The sequence below is a fragment of the Oncorhynchus kisutch genome, linkage group LG1 (genome assembly GCF_002021735.2).
Source record: "Oncorhynchus kisutch isolate 150728-3 linkage group LG1, Okis_V2, whole genome shotgun sequence".
In the NCBI taxonomy this organism is placed as follows: domain Eukaryota; kingdom Metazoa; phylum Chordata; class Actinopteri; order Salmoniformes; family Salmonidae; genus Oncorhynchus; species Oncorhynchus kisutch.
The window spans coordinates 58,783,775-58,807,000 of NC_034174.2; the positions used below are offsets into that span (position 1 = coordinate 58,783,775).

At 40.6% G+C, this 23,226-nt stretch overlaps 1 protein-coding gene across 1 annotated transcript in view; it reads left to right on the top strand.

The window, feature by feature from the left end:
- Positions 1 to 11,622, top strand: part of eml6 (EMAP like 6) — a 56,541-nt gene extending 44,919 nt beyond the window's left edge. The window contains exons 38-41 of the mRNA XM_020482561.2: positions 3,736 to 3,839; positions 6,825 to 6,978; positions 7,146 to 7,246; positions 7,675 to 11,622. Coding sequence (XP_020338150.1) covers positions 3,736 to 3,839; positions 6,825 to 6,978; positions 7,146 to 7,246; positions 7,675 to 7,699 — 384 coding nt within the window. The 3' untranslated portion in view covers positions 7,700 to 11,622. The remainder of the gene's footprint in view (positions 1 to 3,735; positions 3,840 to 6,824; positions 6,979 to 7,145; positions 7,247 to 7,674) is intronic.
- Positions 11,623 to 23,226: the final 11,604 nt, after the last annotated feature.

Consider the following 23,226-nt stretch of genomic DNA (forward strand, 5'->3'; position numbering starts at 1 on the left):
CCACAGGGTTCAATTCTCGGGCCGACACTTTTCTCTGTATATATCAATGATGTCGCTCTTGCTGCGGGTGATTCTCTGATCCACCTCAAACACAGACAACACCAACACCATACTGTATACATCTGGCCCTTCTTTGGACAGTGTTAACCTCGAAACGAGCTTCGATGCCATACAACACTCCTTCTGTGGCCTCCAACTGCTCTTAAACGCTAGTACAACAAAATGCATACTCTTCAAACGATCGCTGCCGGCACCCACCCGCCAGCCTAGCATCACTACTCTGGACGGTTCTCACTTAGAATATGTGGACAACTCTAAATAGCTAGGAGTCTGGCTAGACTGTAAACTCTCCTTCCAGACTTGTATTAAGCATCTCCAATCCAAAAGTACATCTAGAATCGGCTTCCTATTTCGCAACAAAGCCTCCTTCATTCATGCCCTCGTAAAACTGACTATCCTGCCTATCCTTGACTTCGGCAATGTCATTTACAAAATAGCCTCCAACACTCTACTCAGCAAATTGGATGCAGTCTATCACAGTGCCATCTGTTTCGTCACCAAAGCCCCATATATTACCCACCACTGCAACCTGTATGCTCTCGTTGGCTGGTTCTCGCTACATATCCGCTGCCAAACCCACTGGCTCCAGGTCATCTATAAGTCTTTGCTAGGTAAAGTTCCGCCTTATCTCAGCTCACTGGTCACCATAGCAACACCCACCCGTAGCACGCGCTACAGCAGGTATATTTCACTGGTCATCTCCATAGCCAACACCTTCTTTGGTCCCCTTTCCTTCCAGTTCTCTGCTGCCAATGACTGGAACGAATTTCAAAAATCACTGAAGTTGGAGACTTTTATCTCCCTCACTAACTTCAAGCATCAGCTGTCAGAGCAGCTTACCGATCTCTGCAGCTGTACACAGCCCATCTGTAAATAGCCCATGCAACCTACTACCTACCTCATCCCATCATTGTTTTTTCTGCTCTTTTGCACACCAGTATTTCTACTTGCACATCCTCATCTGCACATCTATCACTCCAGTGTTAATTGCTAAAATGTAATTACTTCGCCACTATGGACTATTTATTGCCTTTACCTCCTTGCTACATTTGCACACACTGTATACAGATTTTCTATTGTGTTATTGACTGTATGTTTGTTTATCCCATGTGTAACTCTGTGTTGTTGTTTTTGTCGCACTGCTTTGCTTTATCTTGGCCAGGTCGCAGTTGTAAATGAGAACTTGTTCTCAACTGGTCTACCTGGTTAAATAAAGGTGAAAAAAATGTACATTGCCTTTGGAAAGTATTCAGAACCCTTGACTTTTTCCACATTTTGTTACGTTACAGCCTTATTATAAAAATGGTTTTTTTAATCCTCAGCCATCTACACCCAATACCTCATAATGACAAAGCGAAAACAGGTTTAGAAATTATGCAAATCTATTTGCAAATAAAAAAACAATACCTTATTTATATAAGTATTCAGGCCCTTTGCTATGAGACTCAAAATTGAGCTCGGTTGCATCCTGTTTCCATTGATCATCCTTGAGATGTTTCTACAACTTAATTGGAGTCCACCTGTGGTAAATTCAATTGATTTGACATGATTTTGAAAGGCACACCCCTGTCTATATAATGTCCCACAGTTGACAGTGCATGTCAGAGTGAAAACCAAGCCATGAGGTCGAAGGAATTGTCCATAGAGCTCCGAGTATTGTGTCGAGGGGCAGGTCGGGGGAATGGTACCACGTTTTTTATTTTACCCTTATTTTTACCAGGTAAGTTGATTCTCATTTACAGCAACGACCTGGGGAATAGTTACAGGGAGATGAGGGGGGATGAATGAGCCAACTGTTAACTGGGGATGATTAGTTGGCCATGATGGTATGAAGGCCAGATTGGGAATTTATCCAGGACACCGGGGTTAACACCCATACTCTTACGGACACCAGTTTAACGGCCCATCCGAAAGACAGCACCCTACACAGGGCAATGCCCCAATCATTGCGCTGGGGCAATAGGATATTTATTTTTTTACCAATTGGTAGTTACGTTCTTGTTCCATCGCAGCAACTCCCCTACGGACTCGAGAGAGAGAGAGAGGCGAAGGTCGAGAGCCATGCGTCCTCCGAAACACTACCCTGTCAAGCCGCACTGCTTCTTTACACACTGCTCGCTTAACCTGGAAGCCAGCCGCACCAATGTGTCGGAGGAAACACCGTCCAACTGGCAACCGAAGTCTGATTGCGGGCGTCCGGCCTGCCACAAGGAGTCGCTAGAGCGCGATAGGACAAGGAAATCCCAGCCGGTCAAGCCCTCCCCTAACCCGGAAGATGCTGGGCCAATTGTGCGCTGCCTCGTGGGTCTCCCTGTCATGGCCGCTGCGCCACTCGGGAGGCCCCAGGTCCTTCCTAGAGCTGGCCACCCGGCCAAACTGAGCAATCAGGAGAAGAGCCTTGGTCAGAGAGGTGACCAAGAACCCAATGGTCAATCTGACAGAGCTCCAGAGTTCCTCTGTGGAGATGTGACAACCTTCCAGAAGGACAACCATCTCTGCAGCACTCCACCAATCAGGCCTTTATGGTAGAGTGGCCAGATGTAAGCAATTCTCAGTAAAATGCACATGACAGCTCACTTGGAGTTTGCCAAAAGTCACCTAAAGGACTCTCAGACTCTGAAACAAGATTCTCTGGTCTGATGAAACCAAGATTGAACTTTTTGGCCTGAATGCCAAGAGTCACATCTGGAGGAGCCCTGGCACCATCCCTATGGTGAAACATGGGGGTGGCAGCATCAGCTTCAGGGACGGGGAGACTAGTCAGGATCGAGGCAAAGATGAACGGAGCAAAGTACAGCATCATACCCAAGAAGACCCAAGGCTGTAATCGCTGCCAAAGATGCTTCAACAAAGTACTCTCAAAGTACTGAGTAAAGGGTCTCAATTTTATATTTTTGTATATAAATTATTAAACATTTCTAAAAACCTGTTTTTGCTTTGTCATTTATGGGGTATTGTGTGAAGATTGGAAGAGAAAAACGAGTTAATCTATTTTAGAATAAGGCTGTAACGTAACAAAATGTGGAAAAAGTCAATGGGTCTGAATACTTTCAGAATGCACTGTACCTAACATGGAGTTAATTTAATTATGTGGTAATAAATGTTTTACTCACCTGAAAAGTTATTACGTTATCTGTTCAACAGCTTTATTATGTTATCTGGCAAGTTATTATTAAAGAGGCAATCTGCGTTTCAAACATCAATAAAGCAGTATCCCGCCACTTTCTAAGTAAACAATACATCTAAGTAAACAGCGGAAGGATGGGGCTTGAGAAATGTAACCACTCTCAAATTCATAGACGGAGCTATGGATGCAAGGATGGGCCATTTATGAGATCAAAACGATAGCTAAAGCCTTTACTGTGTTTCATTACAATGACATTGGAGTGAAACAAGCTTATATTTTGGGTTGTGTTGGACTAAGACTGCTGAACTAATAAGCTCATGAGCCATTTATATTCTTCAAGAATCAATGGCTGGACGTCATTCATTTTTAAAGTCTAAAAATGGATGTGTCAATCCCAGATTGCCCCTTTTAACTGGTTTAATTGTATTATTAATGAAAAAGTTATATTACTGAAAGTTATTACATTAACCTGTGTTAATAATACGTTATCCATTGTTACAACCCCTCTTCACCTCACAGTAGCTGAATTGCGTGGGATGTCATTACAGGTATCCACAGGTACGTACAGTCGGCAGGTCCATGAGGTTCCATCAGGAAAGATGGTAGCTGAGCAATCTGTTATTGAAAGGATCACTTGGGCCACCTGGACAAGGTAAGATGCTACAAGATCTAAAACAGGTAAATTACAGTTGTAATATGTTCATATTTATGTTCTAAAACAGCTTGCACAGAACGTTCCCATAACATTCCCTAAAGGTTCTCATTTGGTGATTTGAAAAATAACTTTTCCACAATGTTCAGGGAACTAAGAATGTGTTCTTCAGACCGGCGTCAGGATAAAATGACTACGGGGGCAGTTGAAATCGGCGATGGGGCACCATTTATTTTAGGTTCTTGCATTGAAATTATATTGAATTCTGCTTATATCACGCTATACAACAATACATTTAAGTTCAAATGCTTTTGACTAAGAAGTGACAGGTTGGTGTGAAAATCTCTGCTGCGCTCTATCAGCACCATGTATAGCGCCCTACAAACTAAAGCAAGATTTGATCAAAAAAACAACCAGCAACATTGTTTTCTTACCTTTTCTGAAGAGCCACAGTGTCCTTAAAAACAGCCTATAACTAATTACAAAAACACTTCATTGTGTTTTTCAAAAAATAGAGCCTATTGTTATAGCCTTTTGTTTGATTGTTTTTTACTTTACTAAAACAAAAAATGTCCATCTCATGGTTCAGCTGTCAGAGATTTGAGCACTAAATACATCAGGGCATTGCATGCATCGGCCTATTGGAGTAAGTATTAAAAAAGAGAATGGCCTCTCCAGTGGCACAGTGGTCTAAGGGGTTCGATCCCAGGCTAGGTCACAACCGGCCGTGACCGGGAGTCCCTTAGGGCGTTGCACAATTGGCCCAGCGTTGTCCGTGTTAGGGGAGGGTTTGGCCAGGAGGGCTTTACTTGGCTCATCGCGCTCTAGCGACTCCTTGTGGCGGGCCGGGTGCCTGCAGGCTGACTTCGGTCGTCAGCTGAACGGTATTTCCTCCAATACATGGGTGTAGCTGGCTTCCGGGTTAAGGGAGCGGGTGTTAAGAAGCACGGCTTGGGGGGCGGTCATGTTTCATGGGACGCATGACTAGACCTTCGCCTCTCCCAAGCCTGTTGAGGAGTTGCATTGAAGAGACAAGATCGTAATTGGATATCACGAAATTGGGAAGAAAAAGGCGGTAAAAATTACACAAAGAGAATCAGAGGGAGTGGGGGAGGCGGCATGCTACGACACCGACATTAATTTCTTATTCTTGTCTGCTATACAGATATAGGCTTACAGAAGGAGGCTAATTCGTACATTTTCTAATTCAAATATTGTTTATGAGGATAAGCATTATATTGTTTGATTATAGCAGAAACTCAGGTAGGCCTAAAACATTAATCCACACCCCAGTTCAGCTGTCGGTCATTTAAAGAGCCTGTGTGCACTGCCTTCATACCATATGCCTGCAGTATATTAGGCTAATAGCCACACCAAACCTTTGCAAAAGTTTCTAAACTTTATAAGAGTAATTCAAGCCATTGTTTCTAGGGAAAAACGAGCAGGATAATATATTGCGGCAAACCCAACATTACAGATGGAACTTAATTTGGCCAAAGAAAAGGGCTTAACAGAATGAAAAAAACAACACCTGTGAACTGATTTAAACCTTCACAAAATTTTGAACAGGCTATATTGCAGCAATTACCAAGAAAGGCTAGTGTCTAACGTACCCAACAAATGACAGAAATAGGCTAATGATATTTATTTTATGACAGGCCTACTTATAATCTTCAACTAAATACAGAGCACACAATTAAAAAGACAGATCAAACTTATTTTAACAAAATTAAACAAAACACATTTTGAATATAAAAAATAACTGGTTTGGATTAATAGATAGGCCTACAATAATAACAATGATATACAATAATGATAAAACATTTATAAATATTTAAATATGAAAACATTTATAAATGAATGTTCCAAAATTACATATTAAAACACTTGTAGCAGGGCTCCAGACTAACATTTCCCCTGATGGCACTGGTGCCACTAAGTTTTTCAGTTGGTGGCACCAGCCCATGATTTGGTCGCACCAATTTATTTTCAGGCAAAACGCATTAGTATGCCTATCATCTTATAAAGTAATACTCAGTGATTTACAATAAATAATGTAATAGACACCCGCGATGGTGTTGAAAAAATTCGTTATTTCATAATTTTGTGATGTTTTGATTCAAAATATTTTAATGTGCATCCTAATCCAGTAATTGTCATGCATTTTGGGTAGACAATTATGCTATTGTTACTGTTAAAATAGTTTTCCTGAATTTTCACATTTTTGGGGGTTCAGTAAAAATGAATTTGCATGCATCTTTATGTACTCTAATATCATAGCCTAATTTATTTGGGGCCAATTCACCACTTGAGTATGTCAACTCAAAACACATGAGTTAGATAACAAACTCTAAAGATAATACCACTCATAGTAGCCATCTATTAATCTAACAGTACATTTAATGTCCCAAAAAACTTTGCATTTGTCGCCTACTGTCCAATGAGACTTATGGCCGCAGTCTGGAGCCTTACTTTTGTAGGCTTTTCACTATAGGCATACTCTCTAAATGTTGTTTAATTAATTTCATTGAAAAAGGCCTCCTTTCTCTCTCTCCTCAGCAGCAGGGCATCCCCGGCCAACTTGGCTGGCTACAATTGTATTTATCGGCTTTTCATTTATTTTGTCGGCTTTTGCCCCCTCGTGGAGCCGGGTACGGGTTTCTTGCTAGAAGCTTGACACTCTAAAATGTTCTACTACTGTATTTTATTAGTCTGTCAAGACGGACCGTTAACATTTAGCTGACCAGCGCTGAGTTTTGGTTCTGGATCTGATATGTATTATATTGATTTGTGCCCAAAGTCATTATCAGTTAAGTACACTGATGATACACATGATTCCATTTGATGACTCAACTTTGATCATTATAATAAATATATAATGCCAGTATTCAACATGTACAGACCACCCCCAATATTATGCCATATATTTTTTTTCAATTAACGTTACGTTTTTAAAGTAAACAACCATTCTGCTTGCTTTCACAGTGTACTAGGAGATGAGGTGCTGGGGGTGTGGCCGCGAAATGCTGAAAAGGCTGACGTCAATTGTGCTTGCGTCTCTCATGCCGGCCTCAATGTAGTCACCGGGGATGACTTTGGCCTCGTCAAGCTATTTGACTTTCCATGCATAGAAAAATTTGTGAGCATTTTCCTCGTGACTACCAATGTACACCCATTTTATTGATATTATAAAATTAACCCCATAGTCTTAGACTTGAGAATGTGAATATGTATATTTTCTTCAGTTGAAATACTAATTATTCTACTTAGATGCTTAAATAGTTAAATTATTATATCTTTTCATAGGCCAAACACAAGCGCTACTTCGGCCACTCGGCTCATGTGACAAATATTCGTTTCTCCTACGATGACAAATATGTGATCAGTGCAGGCGGCAATGACTGCAGGTAAGTAAAAGACAAATAATTATATGTATGTAACCATGGTTCCCTGAGGGAGGGGAATGAGACAACTTTAAGTATGAGATATCCTACAGATGTCAGATGTAACAAAAAGTTTCCCAAGAGATATAAGATGTGGCACAATAAGTTTAGACTCCATAATGAGCAATGAGGACAGGGCTATACTTGTAGAACTATCTGGGTAGTGTTCAATAGGTACCAATTTTCTGTTTCAAAACTTCCCTAACAAACTCGCCCCTGGTGTTATGTTCCGTTCCATTCCCCTTCTTCAGGGAACCAATATTACACACTAAAATGGATGGCTTAACTATTTACTCTGTTATGCCGATTGAACCGAATAAAAGGAATTGAATATACAATTATGAGATTCAAAAATAATTATTACTAATATTACTTTTGTTTCTCGCACACAGTTTGTTTGTATGGAAATGCCTGTGATTAAGTGTCACCAATTCTCACTGGATCTCTTCAGATGCAAAGAAAGGATCCGGATGCCTCAATCTGAGCTGCTGCATGCCTGAAATGCTGCATTTACACATTTGTGAACTAATAATGACCTTGACCAATGCAAATTAGCTCTAAACTGGAATCAAGGAAACAACATTGCTATTGTGATAGAACATACAGTTCTCTAAACGTTGACTGATTGATTGTCATCTGGTGGTACATGGCAATGTCTCAGGGGATACAGTACTTAATTATGTTATGAATATAATTCCGTTTGTTAATTCCCGTATTACACTTGAAGTTTTAGGAATAATGAATTGTGATTGTGAAAATTGCTTTATTTGCGCAAATAAGTACACGGTATTGATAATAATGAGTGTAAACACTTTTTATTACAGAGACAAATCTCAGTGATATAGAGCAAGTTTCAGAAATGCGATGAGAATCTGTTTCATCGACAGTGTGATATTTTGGAAGTGAAAATTATAGGTTACAAGTATACTGTAAAACATATTAGGCGTATTCACTGAGAGTAATGTAAGGCACAACATTCAAAAGGACATATTTCAGAGGGTCAAATGGTGTTGTACCACCCACATTTTTTGTTCAACTTTTTTCCCCCATGCTTAACATGTGAAATGGCAAGAACCATGGTCAAGTCAATTTGTTATACAAACACGTTCTTCAGCCATTAATGCATGATGTTTAAGTGCCTTTAAGAAATTATTCTCAAATGATCACTTGACATTTTTTATACCGTTCTGGTGCTATAGAACATGTAGTCATAGGGCTTTTATAAAGTTAGTCGTACTGATATGTTATGTATGTTTTTTTCTTATTATTCTTGTACATTGACCAAAACATATTATACTCTTACTTGCAGCTTTTCCTCTTAAAATATATCCAAACGCATGGAACTCAGGAGCCATACAAGGCATTAAAGGGGAACTATAACTAAAAGTCATGACTTGACATTGTGCCCCCTAAAGATACCATTAAGTGGCCATTCCTGCCAATCAACATGTTTCTATATCCATGGTGAATTGTCCAAAATAACCATACCATTAAAAAAAAAAAAGCATTTAATCCAACTATCACTTTTAGTTGAAATACCCTTTTTAGTACTGTGATAAAGTTTATTGTACAATTTTCAATGTGCACTTTGTTTTTGTTATTGTATCGACTTTGGCCCGGGATTCAATATAAGGTGTTTTATAGAGCAACACACTCTTTAGTCGACATCGGCAGCGTTTACCATGAATGTGCTCTCCGCAAATGACTGGAACGTTGCCTTTAAACGGTGCATTGTCAGCTGCACTGCTCTATAATGCACATTGGATTGAATACCATCTTTTATTTCCTAAGAATATGTTTAGTATGCAACATGCCAGTCAGAAAAGCAGTCAGTGGGCCTCAATCTTCACACGGACAGAAATGTTGTGTATTTGTTGTTTAGAAAACTAATTTGTAAAACCCATGCTTATCAAACATGCATAAATACCTTAATCTATTTTAAGGGAGAATGTGAGTCAAGGACAAGAATCATTGAAAAACAGAAAGTGAATAATTAGTTGATTATGAGATGACAAGTTTTTTTTATTAAATACATATTTGAATTGTTACTGTCCAAATGCATACATGATGCATACTTGTCAGTAGTTAGGAACTTAAGTGTTGTCATTTATTAACAAGTTCTAGTTCTCTGAAAAGGCCATTGCGGAAAAACCACATGTGGATCACCTGAGGTGTTCTAAAAACACGTTTTCATGTGATCATGTGACGTGTTCCAAAAACACACATTTTCACATGAGAAATGTCACATATCTATCTACATGTGAAATCATGTTTTTTCTGTAAGGGGGGTATTTGTGTGCACCAAAAAACTAACTGAGCGTTAAAAAAAATCTGCAAACTGAAATGTTCGTGAAACAATATACATTATTAGCCTAAACACAAATTAGTTTTTGATAAATGAGACCCACTTTGTGGAAATGTCTTTTTCTGCTTTTTTGTCTACCTTCATTTTTATGTCCATGCCATTCTTGCTGACATACACACTGGCCTGACACAACTTTGAGAGGGATCGTGTACATGAGGAAACACCGCTATGCAACGGAAAACAAACAATTGTTTTTTATTGGACCAGTGCAGGTAGTCCCTCCAAGTTTCAGTCGGCTTTCTTCAGTTTGGTGCTGAATGAACACAACCCTGATGTTCTTTTGGCAATAGAATTGATTAGAAAATGATTTGGCTATCAATGTGATATTGTTGTGTGTGTGTGTGTGTTTTAGATTAACTTTGGTACAGTTGTCTGCATTGTAGTTTTTGTAATATGTCCAGGTTATTCAATATTTATATAGTAATGTAAAAAGCATGAATTTATTCAGACATTCCAAATCTATGTGGTGACCGGTAATACATTTATGACAAAAGTATGTTTTCAAAATGAAATAGAACAAGTAAGTGATGGGGGGTGTAGTGCGCCAAGAAGTCCCCCCCAAAGTGGTTTATTTTCATAGAACTGCGCAACCAAATAGTCTGTTCTGTTCATACCTGTACAATGTCTACTGGCCATGGATACTTGCCATTATCTGAAGTTGCTACCCTCCAGGCAGAATTTGATTGAGTCAACATAGTTTCTCCATTACTCAACATACATCAACATGTCTAATTTTCTAATTCATTCATTCATTTTTGTCTCATTGAAACACACATTTATCTTGTACCAAAACCGTATGATGAACAGACATTTTTGCCTGGCAGGTAGCTTTACTTGTCAACTGATTAACAATAATTCATCCAGTTTTGTCTAAGGGCTGGATTCAATCCATGTTGTGGATATATCACAGAAGATCTGCATTAAAATGTAAAGGTCATTTCTGATTGAGCCGACATATGCAGCACTTACCGTGAATGCAGCCTCCACGTACACGGCGACATTGCCTTTAAATTTCAATCAAGCTTTAACATGGATTGAATCCAGATCTTCTGCGATACGGATTGAATCTAGCCCTAACTTTGTTTTGGAAACAAGGTCAAACAAACATGGGGGAGTGTTTGACAGGTGTTGCCACTTGTCATTCCATCACTGTAACTAGAGGCGTCATGCAGGCACCCCAAAAATCTGAGGGGCACAAAGTACGTGAGGATGGCTGGGGGGGGTGGAGAATTTGAGAAGTTGAAGAATGTTGTATTTTCAAACACCTGAAACAGCTTTTTCCTGCAAACCAAAGCCATAACCATTATGCTTAATTATTAATTGCATATCTAAGCATACCTCTTGAGTATCCTCCTGACTGGTGGTTATTTTTTTAAAGAAACTAAATATCCTTCTCTGCATGAATCTGGGTAAAAGTTTGAAAGGAATGTGAGTCTCATTTATTTTACTAGGCAAGTCAGTTAAGAACATATTCTTATTTTCAATGACAGCCTAGGAACAGTTGGTTTACTGCCTTATTCAGGGGCAGAAAGACTGATTCGTACCTTGTCAGCTCAGGGATTTGAACTTGCAACCTTTCGGTTACTAGTCCAACACTCTGACCACTAGGCTACGCTGCTGCTTGCTTTTGTAATGTCTGCCAACCTTGCCAGGAGGCATGCCAGCTAAGATAGTTAGACAAGCTAGCTATTCTAACTTGATTGATAGCCCGAAATGGTTAGGTTCCCAATCTCATAACTATCTGGGCTAGCTAAAGCCAACTTCATAAAATTGCTAGGTGGCTGGTAGTATTACAGAGAAACAACAACAACAAAAAATAAACCTTTTTTTTGTATTATTTATATATATATTTTTCAATCTGAGGGCATGACGCCTCTGAGTCTAACAATCTGTTATCTAAAACACATCCACTCCCAGTTGACTGATCAGAATCAAGTATTCAACAAAGCCAATGTATGTAAAAAAAAAAAAAAAATGGTTTCAAAAGTGAATTAAATGAGGTATTGAGTGATCATCTTTGTCTTTCTATTCGTCTTTGTCTTCCAATTATTGTAATTGTCTACCCATATTATTTTTCAGACAGCTACATAGAAACACTTTTGTAAGACTTCACCTTTTTAGGGTGAATGAAAAAAAGTTACAACACAATCTCTGTTTAGTGTTATTACAACAGTCCTATGGCATTCTTTATGAGACTGCTTAAAGGTCCTGTTAACAGTTGATGTTATTCTTAAATAGCACAGAACCCAAAGCAAATCAGGGAGAGAAGGACAAATCATAGATGTTATGCTGAGAAGTAGACGTTCAGTCTTTCCTGTCTTCAGTTTTTCTCCACAGAACAAAGCAACAGGATGTCATTTATAACCCCCCCCCCCCCCCCACCCTAGCCTGTGGTTGACCAATCAGAAGTCCTTGCAGTACAACGGGGCCAATGGCCAAATAACAAGTATCCTGCTCCAGACTCAATGTACAGACCGATGACTGACATTCCACAGATTCTAAACAGATGTTGAACTGAAAATCAACTACTTTCATTGATAATTCCCTATTGATCGTTAGTACTCTCTCATCGTCTAGTACTGTATTGACCTCTCGTCCTCTGCGTTGTGTATTTATCTTCAAAATATTCTTATAGTCCTGAACAGTCATTCTGAGCAGTGTTGCAGTAAAATAATCTCAAGCAAATTTGGTGACACTCAAAGCCACATAAACAACATTAAAATTGCATCAATTAAGTCATTTTTTGTATATATCTCCAATTTGGCATGCCTCTAATGATGCGGTTCATATCAGCACTGACGGATGTGTTGACTTGACAACCGCATCAGAGTTTTCCAAGTTGGTTGAAGACCTAGCTAGCCAGTATCTGGCTAACACCAGACACAGATGACAGGGGAAACGTATAAGTATCTTTGCCATAGATGAATAGAGTAAACATTAAATTATATTTGCCGACACCCTACAGTCAAATTTGGGCACCAGTAGAGTTAATATCTAGCTATATTAACCCCACCCCTTTGCAAACACATCTTCTCCGATGTTGGTACTTAAAAAAAAGGGAATATCATGTTACCATTGATGTTACGGTGATGTAACCTTGTCTCCTTAATAATAAATCAAAGTGTTTGACATGGGGGAGGGAACCAGTTACTTTATGATCAAACATTATCAATGTAGAAGCCAACAGTCATTTTTCAAACTTTAGTCATCATCTGGTTTCTTTCAAATATCATCAAATTTCATGGAAAACATTTTCACTGTTCCTGACCTTTAATGCTTGATATTGTATATCTGAAATCCCAGTAACTTCCGTTCTGTATTTAATGTGAGCGGACCAAGTAATTGGGCATCACTCTAAAGCGGGAAGGTGGAATAAACGAGTCAGGAGTAGGTTTTCTTGATTGAACACAGTTCTCTATTGAGGGCATTTGGTCAACACAAACACTCCAACATAATCTCCAACATAATCAATGAAAATCTTCCAAGGAAAAACATACAGTGCCTTGCGAAAGTATTCGGCCCCCTTGAACTTTGCGACCTTTTGCCACATTTCAGGCTTCAAACATAAAGATATAAAACTGTATTTTTTTGTGAAGAATCAACAAGATCTCTCTCTACCTATTGACAGAAATGATTTTGCAGAGGGTTACACAATGTATGCTTTCAATTTATCACCTGATGATGACACCTCAGGAAATCTTTCGGTGGTGTCCCAAGGTATCCTCAGGCTGGAAATGCGTTTCCGTACACCTTTAGCCTGTACCATTAGCATGATTGTTTATGCATGCTCTGATTCAATCTTGGAGGTCAATAGCCGAAGACAGGTTTTAGTAGATTATTATTAAGGATCGTTGAGCAAAGACATGAATACCCAAGAGTTGGGAGGGCTCATGAGCCGACTGATTGGAAAACAATTTTGTGGAGTGTTGGCTTGTGATGAATTACCTATGGAGAAATGGACGGAGCGTCCTGCCATGTTTATTGTCAATACCCATCCTAAACACATGCTGGGTGAACATTGGCTAGCTGTGACATTAGAAGAGGAAGGAGGAAGAAAAATCTCAACTTTTTTTGATTCCTATGGCTTCCCCCCCGGTTTTTCACATTTCCCCAAATCTATTAAAGATTTTTTGACCAAAAACTGCTCAAAGATATACTACAACATCAAACAAGTGCAAGATAACCTTTCCACTACATGCGGTCAACACTGTGTATTCTACCTATGCCAAAGAGCCCGGGGAGTTTCTTTTGAAGATGTTATGTCTCTTTATAAGGATGATTTAAGAAGTAATGATAACGTTGTAGCTTGTTTTGTTAGAAAATATCAAAAGTGTTCAAATGTGCATCCTTTAAGAACATGTAATCAAGGCGTATGCTCACGTCAAATGTTTCAAGAATTCCACAAATGTTAAATTGCTTATTTTTTCCCAATAAAATGTATTGAATTTAATCATAGTCATTCAAAAGTCTAACCACCCAGAGAGATCGGGATTAGGGAAAGGTCCGGAGGCGTTCAGGGGGTTAAATGGGTCATCATTCATTTCATATGGATGCGGGGGTGTTGGGGCATCTTTAGGGGTGCTGTATCTTGTTGAAGTGTTTTAAAGAGTGACTCTGTTGACGAAGCTTATAGTTGGGTACACCTGAGAGGGGAATGTTGAGGATGGCCAGGGCCTTAAGAAACTGAAGCCACCCTGGAGGTCTTCTGTCATCAGCAACCTTGTGGGCCGATGTGTTACTTTTAAGCAAGTCAAGCATATGTGAACCCTTGACAACAGAGCCCTGAAGGATAAACTCTCCTTTGTCGTTCCAAGTAGCTGCCCCATTTGAGTCTTTTATCTTGTTCATAATGTAGCTAACATTTTTCCTGTTACGTGCCGGAATATGGGTTAACAAGTCATGCATAACTTTATCTTCAACAGGCATTTGATCTTCAGACGGTAAGCTCACAGGTACAGGCATTACAGGGGCTTGGCTCTCGCTAGGCTCGTCATCTTTTAAAGGGTCCTGTAGGGAAATAGTTAAATGGACTGTATCTCTCTCCCCTTGTTTCACCAAGGACAAATACCTTTGCAAGAGGTTTGTGTATTTTTGGACCTTATCATAGGGGTTCAAACCTTTTTGATTCTAAATATCCTTCATGGCCGTATCCAAATCATTTTCCCGCTGTTTGTCTGATATTTTCAGGACCCTGCACTTGTTTTTGAAGTCTATCCAACTATTGTTGTGGCACCAGATACATTTTATTGGCCATCACCCTGTGTGTTCAACCCCCACGTCTGGCAGCAATAAGGCTGGTGATGAAGGGCACGGCTATACTTAGTAAAGGTAGGATAAAACCGCCAGACTGTTGTATGCTATGTCGTTTCTTTTGAAGACTGACCCTTTTATTGGCAAAGAGTTTGATCGCGGTCTTTTGTCTCCTTAATTTTTTCAATTGTGTCAGGGTGAGTGGAATGCGTCCTTTGAGAAGATTCAAAGCAATCTCACATAGGGATAATATGAGATCTGAAGAACAGTGACCCAAGATGGCCTTCCATTCATTAGGTGTAGCCCCAACTAGGCTTCTCAAGAGGGGCAGGTTTCTTTTTAAACGCAGAGACATAGCGGTTACTTTTTAGGAATGTACGCAGCCGGCCACTCCCACGGGAACAGACCTGTTCGTAGCCTCAGGTGTTCTGGAGTATTTGCTTTTAAATCCACGATTAAATAAGAAAATGGCGCTTTGGTAGCGTCCTCGTAGCTTTCCATAAAGTAGGATTTCCTTCCCGGGTACATCTGCTGAGCTAGAGTGTTAATTTGTAGTTTGTCTCTAGGATTTTTGAACAAAACCATGTAATTGGCGTTCAAACTGATGGTGCGGCTATTTTTACCCTGGTGAAACACATTCTGCACCAAGTAAAGCACGGACAGGTTTCTATGATGAGTATATTGGGTAAACGCTCGGGCAATTACGGGATGTTCGCTACCTGCAAATAGCATATCGTCCAAAACCAGCAGATTGTTTTTATGAGGAGGTAAAAGTTCATCAGACAGGGATTCAGGTATTCCTTCAACAAACTTGATTTTTATTGTCTTCAACAATTCATCATACAGAGGTTGATAACAAGAATAACACCACACAACATTATCAGGCTTTTGAGATAACACATGTTCAGAATTCTCTAAAATACTTTTTACAAAACAAGTTTTACCACTATTAGACGGCCCTGCGATTAAGGCCGAAAATGGTAGTTGCAACCGGGGGTCAAAACCTTCTACAGCAGTCATTATATCTTAAGCTTTAATGACACACTGTGGCTTGTAGCATAAGTCAGTAGCCAAAGGGCAATGTGGTCTCGTCAGGCAAAAGAAGTCTCTTGTCATAGACTACCCTGAATCTTTTAGTGAGTGGGGCATTCCTCAGATGGAAGCCCTTTTTATTCCTAACAATCTGTTTGTAGGAGCTCAAAATCTCCAAGTCACTAATCCTGTCATTTAGGAACCCCTCGACCAAGCGTGTGACTGATTCCAAGTTTACACGCGGGGCATTTTTCATAGTTTTGAGTCACGCCTTTGGCTTTCAAGACCACGTGATTCTTTTTAGTCCTAAAAGAATAGCTTTTGGGACCACAGGAGGACCATTCTGTGATATGGTCACCCTCTGCGAGTTCACTCGTTAAGCCACCCAGATAGTTGCTGAGTGGGGGGCTCCAATCCCCCTGTTTGCTTACATAGACCACAGAGTCTGTGTCGTGGTAAAGAACCCGCCTCTGAAGCTGCTCCATGAGCTTGTACAGTTCAAGTCGGCCATAGGCTGTGGTAAATGCTGCAAGAAACACATTTACATTACCCGGGGGTAGAACCCACTTCTTGTTACGTCGCCATTGCACCAAGGCAATGTCTTGACTCAAGAATGAAAAATGCGAAATTTCGTATTGGTCCGAAAAAACAAATTCCAAAAATTCTTTGGGGTCTTTAATAATCGACGTTGTTAGCATATTACATCTCTGCGATAATTTGCCACAAAGCGAATTTAAGCACAATTTCGACACATTTCGTTTGGTTTTGTTGACCTCTATTCTGTCAGGGTCAAGAAGTATGCCTTCTCTGTCGTGATAGTCTTGAATGTACCTGTCTTTGCTCTCTTGATCTGTGACCGATGCAGGATAGCCTGCTTGCATCTCAAGAAGGTCTTGATGTACTCTTTAAAAAGAGTGTCTGATTTCTTGGAAAAGTTCCACACTTCAAAGATTTTGGCCACACGATACCCCATCTCTAAAGCCTTAGAGAATTTAACTGTGACCCACACCCCTGTCAGGGCTCTTTCTTGATCTGAGTGATCACATGGGGTTTGTTTGTTTGTTTTCACTGCAGGTGCGACAAAGGGGAAAGAAACGTTTTCCTTGAGGGCCCCTGTAAGGCAACACTGGTATAAACAAACCCCTAGGAGGGTAGACAGTTGCTTTGATCAGACCAAAATAGTTTTGAGGTTAGTCAAAATCACGATGAATAATTTCCGGATGCCCCATAGGATAGCATGAGGAACTCATTACATGAGGATAAAGGGATGTAAAATCTACATATCCTATTGTCTCGTCGGGTTGCGCCACATACCGCAATGTCAAAGCATTGGTACGGCCGCCATACAAGGCCTGTCGGGGTTCGAGGGGTTCTGGGGTGTCATAGCTGGAAAGAAAGGCTTGAACATGAGGATCAGACTTTTTGAGGGCGGTCCATTCGTGCTCCCACAAAACCTCCACTTTTAGGCCATAAGTAGCCTGTAAAGAATCCAATTTGTCTTGAAACTCTTGGTACATTTCCCCAAAAGTATTTTGGGTTGGGGCACAAAGCAAGATTTACAACCATGGAAGAAACAACCGTTGTACTCATACACGGTCTCAACCCCGTCAATCTGGGTGTAGCCATCTACATGGTAAGAGCCAAACGCCTTCTCCCCCCGATTCAAAGCATGTTGAATAAAAATGTCTTTATCCTGGGCCATATACTCCAACCATTGAATGGACCCACTAGAGTATGACTTGAATTGGCGTCGGTAGTTGTCAGGCGAGGCGATAGCTATAGAGGATGTAGGCAGATAGTGTGTACGATAGGTTTTCATGCATGCCGATGCAATAGTTGTACAACTCCTGCATCTTTGATTACCTCTTCTCTGAATCTGAGGCATCCTTCACGAAGTATAACCACATAATTGTCACAGTATGATTCCATCTCTTTATGGAAATCAAAGGTGCCATGTCTTACTGTCTCGTACCACGTCATGAATCTCTCACTCTCTTTGGGAGACATTTGATCACACCCGTACATTTCTGGGCTGGGATATGATCCGACATAATGTAGATTCTCCTCAGATGTGAAGAAGTGGGGGAACCAGCCTTTCACAGAGTTTTCAAAACCCAAGGTCTCTGGCATTTGAGCCAATCGCATGGGTAAGAAGCTTAAACTGTCAATGTATCTCTGGTTGAAGGCTGGGTCTACAAAACACAAGATTTTACTACCTTGAGCTATGACACGGGTGCCACGCCTTGCTGTATCAATGGGTTCAGAAGAAGGTAAGAGTCGTAGGCTCTAGCATTGTGCGCTATAAACATGAAGTTTCTGTACTGTAGCTTTCTAAAATGTTTTAGAAAGAGTAGTGCACAATTGGATCCTTCTGCAGACCACTTTTCCCCCTTGAAAGTCGTGGTACATACAAAAATAGGCAAATGATCCCCCGATTGCTGTTTTGTCTCAAAATCATAACACATATTTCTCTGAATGTTCATCTTCAGCCAAGGGCTGAATATAACACTCGTGTGGCACTTCTTGAACCACTTCAGCGTCTCTGCTTTTCAAAGGCCCTTTACAGATTGGACAATGTATGATTCCACACACATGCGGTTTAGGGCTATCTATTTTAAGGTTGTAATTGCAATTACATTTTGGGCATTTCTTGTTAATGTCACAAATGCTTACAGATTTACATGCCTTGGGGTGCCATATTTAAATGTTGTGTTTTTCGTAACAGTAGGTCGAACGACATGTGCGGTGGCAATCCTCACAGGGTGTCAAATTTAAGGGTTGCATTGGGCAATCTGCATCCTGACATACTGAACAGTTATAACGGCACGAGTGCCCCCCCTTTCGGGTGTAGCCGGTATGGCAGGATGGACACACATATGGGGCGCCTAAAAATGCAGTGATGTTAGTAACGGCGTAGTAATGTTCGTTTTGCACATAAAAGTACAGAATCTGAGGGTGCGGTTGGGGGGTGTTTTGGAACTTCAAGAGAGCTGCATTAGCTCTACTGTGGTACAAAACCACAATCTTGATATTCAGAAAGTTTTCAAATTTGACTGTCAGAGAAAGCCACAGCATCCTGTATACCGAGACCCACGGCGTTTGGAGCTCTCTAGCCTTTTGCAATGCCGTCAGATCAGTACATCCTGGGTTAAAGTAAATGCGCTAGGCCTATTGCAAAACATAGCTTATTATCGGGATTGTGAACATTTATGAGGTAGGCCCTTTTATTGCTTATGATTTCTGACTGCATTAGGGTATCAAGCTTCCTTCTCTGCCCACCACCACCCTGGGGTTGACGTATTATTTGCACTACAAGCTCGAGGGTTCGATCTGCTATGACGGCTAAATTTGACTGAACAAGGCGTTCTAGCAGCGCGATAAATTGTTCAAGATCTGCTTCGCCATTGGGTAAAATAAGAGAGCCTGCATAACACAGTATATCTCCACAAATCTCCAACTGTAAGACATCGTGGTTCGCCATAATCTCTTGCCGACTCTAACAGATCGTTCAGTGTCAATTATCATTACGTAAAACACAGCATAGTCAAGATCTCTGTATTGTTGAATTCATTCCGGTACACAACCCGGACACGTCTATCAATACCAACTCCCTCCAGATTTATTAGACAATTTTCCAATTCCCCAAAAACATCATGTGGCGTTTCAGACTCTACGGACATGGGCGTTAATGGTTGGTCTATCGCTGTTGGGGTGGTGGGGGCCGAACATGTCTGACTCTCGTTCATCCGATTAAGGTTATGAGGGCTTTGGGAATCTGTGATAACAGGTTTTCATCGGGCGTCCCTGACTCGTTCATACGTGTAATAACTTCTAGGAGTTCTGGCGGTATCTGTGCTAAGAGGCTTTCAACTTGTTCCTGTAGTTCTGCCATTTGGATAATTAAGGATGTGCGTTTTTGGGTATTTCTGGAATGATACGTGTTACATATATGATTTTAGCGTCTGTATTTGCGTTTTTTAATCGGTTTGCTGTTTAACATGCGTGGAATTGTTCTATGCCAGAATAACACATCGTCTCGGTACTGTCTCTCAATTAAAACCCCCAGTCGTTTGTATAGCAAAATGTACCTCAATTTTCAAAGCCCTGGAAAATAATGTGAATAACCAGTCATGTTTATAACATACCATTGTAGGAAAGACTATAAAATAATACATGTTTTTTTTTCAGACATTACATTTCTCTGCGACAGACCCTGGCATGAGAGAAAAGACCGCTTCCGCTTTCGTTAAATGGTGAGATACATTTTCAAAACCAATGATTTAATACAGAATATTTAGTACATACACGTTATAATTCAACATTTTTTACTATTTCTTACAGATAAAGGGTCCGGTTAGACCTGACCATTATCAGTTTCCAATTCACCATCGCAAAGTCGCTTGCCCGCGCCATCGAAGCTCCGGACGTTTTCACTCCAGGGAAAGATCCTCCTTCGGCCTTGTGGGTCCTGGGTATGTCTCCACGATAACCTCTGCCATCGCTGTAATTGTTCACGATTTTCGAAAAGACTGTCCAGCTTATTCATCAGTGTTCGGAAAATATGGTAATCGCGCCATTTAAAACTGAATATTATTTGAAAAACATTTACATCCTTGCATGCTTTGGAAAATACATATGAACTGACAGTTTTCGTCGCATTTGCACTATCAAATTGTTCACATGCTAAAATTGTCACTCTGGAGTCCGGGGTATAAGCCATTGAAGCGACTCTTAGGGCCATCAGATCAGCTCTTCCAACGCATATCCGGGTAGACTTGAAGCACTCAGGGCCTGTTCAATTTGACACAGCGCGAGTCTTATTTTAAGCCATGGGTATTCTAATCCTGTGGGCGCGCTCCACCTCAATCTTCCTGGGGTCCATCTTCAATTTCTCAGATCATTTCCCTCACTTTGTCCTCAGACTCCATCTAGGTCTCATGTGGAGATCCTGCAATTCTGTCCACAACCATGTTGTTTAGCCTGGATTGTCTCTCGATGTCCCTCATGGATTCACACACACAACTGATGTCATTTCTCAATGACTTACAGATTGCTGTCATCTTGCCGTTCTCATATTTCAACTCGTTGAGGTGACCCTGAGAGAACTGCAAACTGTTTTTCAGGTCCTGGACCCCTCTGGTCAGGTCGTCCATTCTTTTATTAGTAGAATACAAACACTTAACTATTTTCTTGTTTTCATAACTGCTATAGGTCTCTGTTTGTTTAAAAAATCTTTCACGTGTGATAGAGAGACCACTGGCACTGTCCTCAACGGTACTCCCACCAGCTTTGGTCTTTGTCATGGTAGCTAGCAAAGTATGTTAGGCTGTTACTCCTTGCAGTTTCAGACAGGGAAGGTCACAAGGAAAATTTAAAACAACAAACAGCAGGGATCTAGACAGCCACAAACCTGGGCCAATCCGCGGTCCCAGCCACAATGGCTAACCGCATCGTGGGCTGCGTTCAAGAACTCCTCGCTAACTTGATGTCCAGCTAAATAGCTCCTCAGACCCATCCTTGGTCAGCAGGATCACTGGAAAGATATAAGCAATCCCAGCAACTGATGCAAACTGAGTCGTGGGATCCAACATAAGAAGCTAGGTAGCTAACAACAAACTTTCCAAACAAACAAAACCGAACTCTTCCTCGTTCTGCATACAACAGGAAGTGACGATGTCATGTGCGATGTGAATTGTACACGACATGGGTGAGACTCACCACGCACTCCAAACAAAAATGTATACAAACCCACTTCTCGTGATCCTCACAGCCTTTAATTTACCCACTGCCTCTTCCACCAGTTTGGATATCTGAAACAGCTTTCGCAAGTTAGATATTTTATCCAGGTGCTCGTCTTCAAAGAACTGTGCTCCTACAAGATAAGTGGGGACTCCATCAGAGCTCAACATTTTGTTCTCCAATACAACTGTAGTGGCGATTCCCTATGAACTGCCACTGCGAAAGGAGAGAGCTGTCCTTAACACGTCCACAAAAATCAGCTTTCCAAACGTTGCTCTCTTGATGTGAAGTTCCCATTTATTGTGTATATAAAATATAAATAGCTCCAACACATTCCTATACAAAAGGTGTAGAGGGATGCAATCTGTAAGCTGTATCTGTGATACGGTAAGAACTGTATGTTTTGTACACTAGAGGACACTATGTTTGGGTTACTGGTCACGCGACCAGTGACAAATGACCCACACCCAAACATATAGTGCCCTCTAGTGTACAAAACAAGTCAAATTAACCCTTGACAGACAACGTATGTGACACACCACCTGGATTTGGTTTTATGTAGCAACATTTTAGTTTCAGTTTTTTTACATTGGATTAAAGTAGACTCAAAGCTACAAAATTGTATATCAACCACTGCATTTGAGGAAACAGTGAAAGTAATTCTGCTTTGAAACTTGTAAAACTCACTTTTGAGAACCGTCTTTCAATGTTTTGGTACTACTATAGGAGAGCCCTTTGTCTACACCATCTTAACCCTTAGCCCCACCCATCTCTTTAAGGGTTGATCCAACCATTCTGCACTAACTTGCAGGCTACTTCCAGACAACAGCTCACTGAACATTACTTGCCCTATCGCGCTATCTGTGGTTTCGCGTTCAGAGCGCACACTGGAAGCTCTGGCCAATAAGTAGGGTTGTTCCAAAAGCTCTGACCTTACAACAACAGTTAAGCACCCAAGCTAACTTGCTAACATTGGCTAGCTACTTCCAGACACAATGAGAGAACAACCCCACTCTGACCATTTCACTCACCCTAGCAGAGCTGGTTAGGCTTTTTTCATGTTATCTAGAGTGTTGGTGACTAACTGTGCTGCTGGCAACAATTTAATTATGCTTTGCTGCCAACGTTTATTGACACCGGACATATTCAATAAGTGTTGAAAAAAATGCAGCAGTTTTTCTGCACACTAACATGAGTCTTTTGATAAATGTAGCTAGATAGCTAGTTAGGTCAACAATGAATCCCAACGCATGATGTAACGTTAGTTAGCGAGCCAGCTAGCTAGCTAACAAAACACTCACTTTTGAAAATTGGTTACGACATTTAGCTAGCTAGCTAAACAATGGACAATAATCACAATTTATGTTACTACCCTGCATGAATCTGTAGGTAGCTAACCAACCAGGTTATACGGCTAGTCAAGCAAATGTGTCTGAGATGCAAAGAATAAGATCATACACATAATGTTAGCGAGCTAACAGTACACTTGAAATGAAACCACTTTGTCAAATTTAGAAATGTGTCATATCTGAAAATCTTACCAGTATACATTGTGGTT